Source organism: Primulina tabacum, chromosome 9 (assembly GCF_025594145.1).
Source record: "Primulina tabacum isolate GXHZ01 chromosome 9, ASM2559414v2, whole genome shotgun sequence".
Lineage (NCBI taxonomy): Eukaryota > Viridiplantae > Streptophyta > Magnoliopsida > Lamiales > Gesneriaceae > Primulina > Primulina tabacum.
In genome coordinates, this window is record NC_134558.1 from 22,358,118 (window position 1) to 22,360,355 (window position 2,238).

The window sequence follows — 2,238 nt, forward strand, 5'->3', positions numbered from 1 at the left end:
TGTGGTGTTTGCATTCAATAAGTTCAGAACATATCTCATTGGCACCAAGGTAACTGTTTTCACTGACCATGCAGCTCTTCGTTACTTGTTTGCCAAAAAGGATACAAAGCCCAGGTTGATACGATGGATACTCCTACTTCAAGAATTTGACTTTGAAGTCAAAGACAAGAAAGGTTGTGAGAACCAGGTGGCAGATCACTTGTCGCGCCTGTAGATGGAAGAAAGAGCTGAAGGTGGAGTAATCAATGAGTCATTCCCAGATGAACAACTTTTCAAGGTAAATGTTACACATCCATGGTTTGCAGATATAGCTAATTTTCTTGCTGCAGGAGAATTACCACTAGAATTAACTTATCACCAAAAGAAGAAATTTCTTCATGATGCCAAGTTTTATCTGTGGGACGATCCTTTCTTGTTCAAGAGATGCGCTGATCAAATAGTTAGACGATGTGTAGTAGAGGAAGAAGCGGGTACGATTCTAGAGCAGTGTCATTCCTCACCCTAGAGTGGACACTTTGGAGCATCTAGAACAGCAGCTAAGGTATTACAGTCAGGTTTTTATTGGCCTAATTTGTTTAAAGACAGTTATAATTTAGTAAAGTCTTGTGATAAATGCCAAAGAGTTGGCAATATTTCTAGACGCCACGAGTTACCACTAACAAACATTTTGGAGGTGGAACTTTTTGATGTCTGGGGTATTGACTTTATGGGTCCATTCCCATCTTCTTTTGGTCAATCTTATATTTTACTCGCAGTTGACTATGTCTGTAAATGGGTGAAAGCAATTGCCACCAGTACTAATGATGCTCGAGTTGTTGTTAAGTTTGTCCACAGGAATATCTTTACAAGATTTGGAACCCATAGAGCCATAATCAGTGATGAAGGTACGCATTTCTGTAACAAAATTTTTAACTCACTGTTGGCCAAGTATGATGTGAAGCACAGGGTGACACTGGCATACCAATCGAAAGCTAATGGGCAAGCAGAAATATCCAACCGGGAGATCAAGCAAATATTAGAAAAAACAGTGAAAACAAATCGGAAGGATTGCGCGATTAAGCTAGATGATGCTTTATGGGCGTACAGGACTGGTTACAACACACCTACCGGGATGTTGCCTTATAGGTTGGTCTTTGGGAAAGCTTGCCATCTACCTTTGGAACTGGAGCACAAAGCATTTTGGGCTGTGAAAAAGCTATATTTTGATATGGGCGCATTTGGCGAACAACGACTACTGCAGCTGAACGAAATGGAGGAATTCAGGAATGATACATACGAGAATGAAAAGATATACAAAGAAAAGAACAAGAAATGGCACGACAACCAGATTCTTCGACGAGATTTCAAACCAGGGCAACATGTGTTATTATTCAATTCTCGACTGAGGTTGTTTCCTAGTAAGTTAAAATAACGATGGTCTGGGCCGTTCACAATTGAAACAGTGTATCCACACGGTGCAATTGAATTGAAGTGCAACAATGGTCAGACATTTAAAGTAAATGGTCAGAGGGTCAAGCATTACTTCGGAAGTGAAGTGCGACACATGGACAACATCCCACTTGGAGAACCAAAGTAGATAGGAGAATGTCAGGCTGATGAATATAAACCAAGTGCTATGTATTTAAAAAAAAAATTTGAAAAGCTTATGGACAGTGTGCATCACGCATATGCGCAATTTAGTTTTGCGCACATGCGCGACACGGGCAGAAGGTGAGACGCATATGCGCGATTTATTTTCGCGCATATGCGCGACTATGGCAGAAAGCTCCGCGCATATGCGCCACTCAAGGCGCGCACATGCGTGACACAGACAGAAAGCAAGGCGCATCTGCGCGACTATGGCAGAAAGCTCCGCGCATTTGCGCCACTCAGGGCGCGCACATGCACGACATAAGCAGAAGGCACCGCGCATATGCGCCACTCAGGACGCGTATATGCGCGATCTGACAAGTCAATTACACTCGGAAGGCAGAGACATCGGCGCATATACGCAACTTATGGACGCGCATATGCGCGAAAGACCACACGAGGGACAGAAACCTTCGCGCATATGCGGGGATTCAGACGCGCATATGCTCGCGACCTGTTATTAATAAAAAGGGCGAACCCTTCCTCAAATTTCAAAGAGCCGCCGCCCCTCTCAGAAAAACCGATGCCCCTCTAAAAAAAATTGCCGCCGCCTCGCACGCCAGGCCGCTGCCGCCGCACTTCGCCGCTTGTTGAACACCAAAGCTTTAA

The 2,238-nt window shown here is 44.0% G+C and overlaps 1 protein-coding gene across 1 annotated transcript; it reads left to right on the forward strand.

Moving 5' to 3' along the window:
- Positions 1-214: 214 nt before the first annotated feature.
- Positions 215-1,576, forward strand: LOC142504299 (uncharacterized). The gene is made up of 3 exons (XM_075617182.1): positions 215-470; positions 582-1,397; positions 1,443-1,576. Exons 1-3 carry the CDS (start codon positions 215-217, stop codon positions 1,574-1,576), a joined length of 1,206 nt encoding a protein of 401 aa, XP_075473297.1.
- Positions 1,577-2,238: the final 662 nt, after the last annotated feature.

Bases quoted from the DNA above. Each gene is read 5' to 3' on its own strand.
- LOC142504299 (XM_075617182.1), top strand. From the start codon at position 215: ATGGAAGAAAGAGCTGAAGGTGGAGTAATCAATGAGTCATTCCCAGAT. The intron at 471-581 runs GTACGATTCTAG...ATTTGTTTAAAG, and splicing joins TGTAGTAGAGGAAGAAGCGG to ACAGTTATAATTTAGTAAAG. The intron at 1,398-1,442 runs GTAAGTTAAAAT...CAATTGAAACAG, and splicing joins TCGACTGAGGTTGTTTCCTA to TGTATCCACACGGTGCAATT.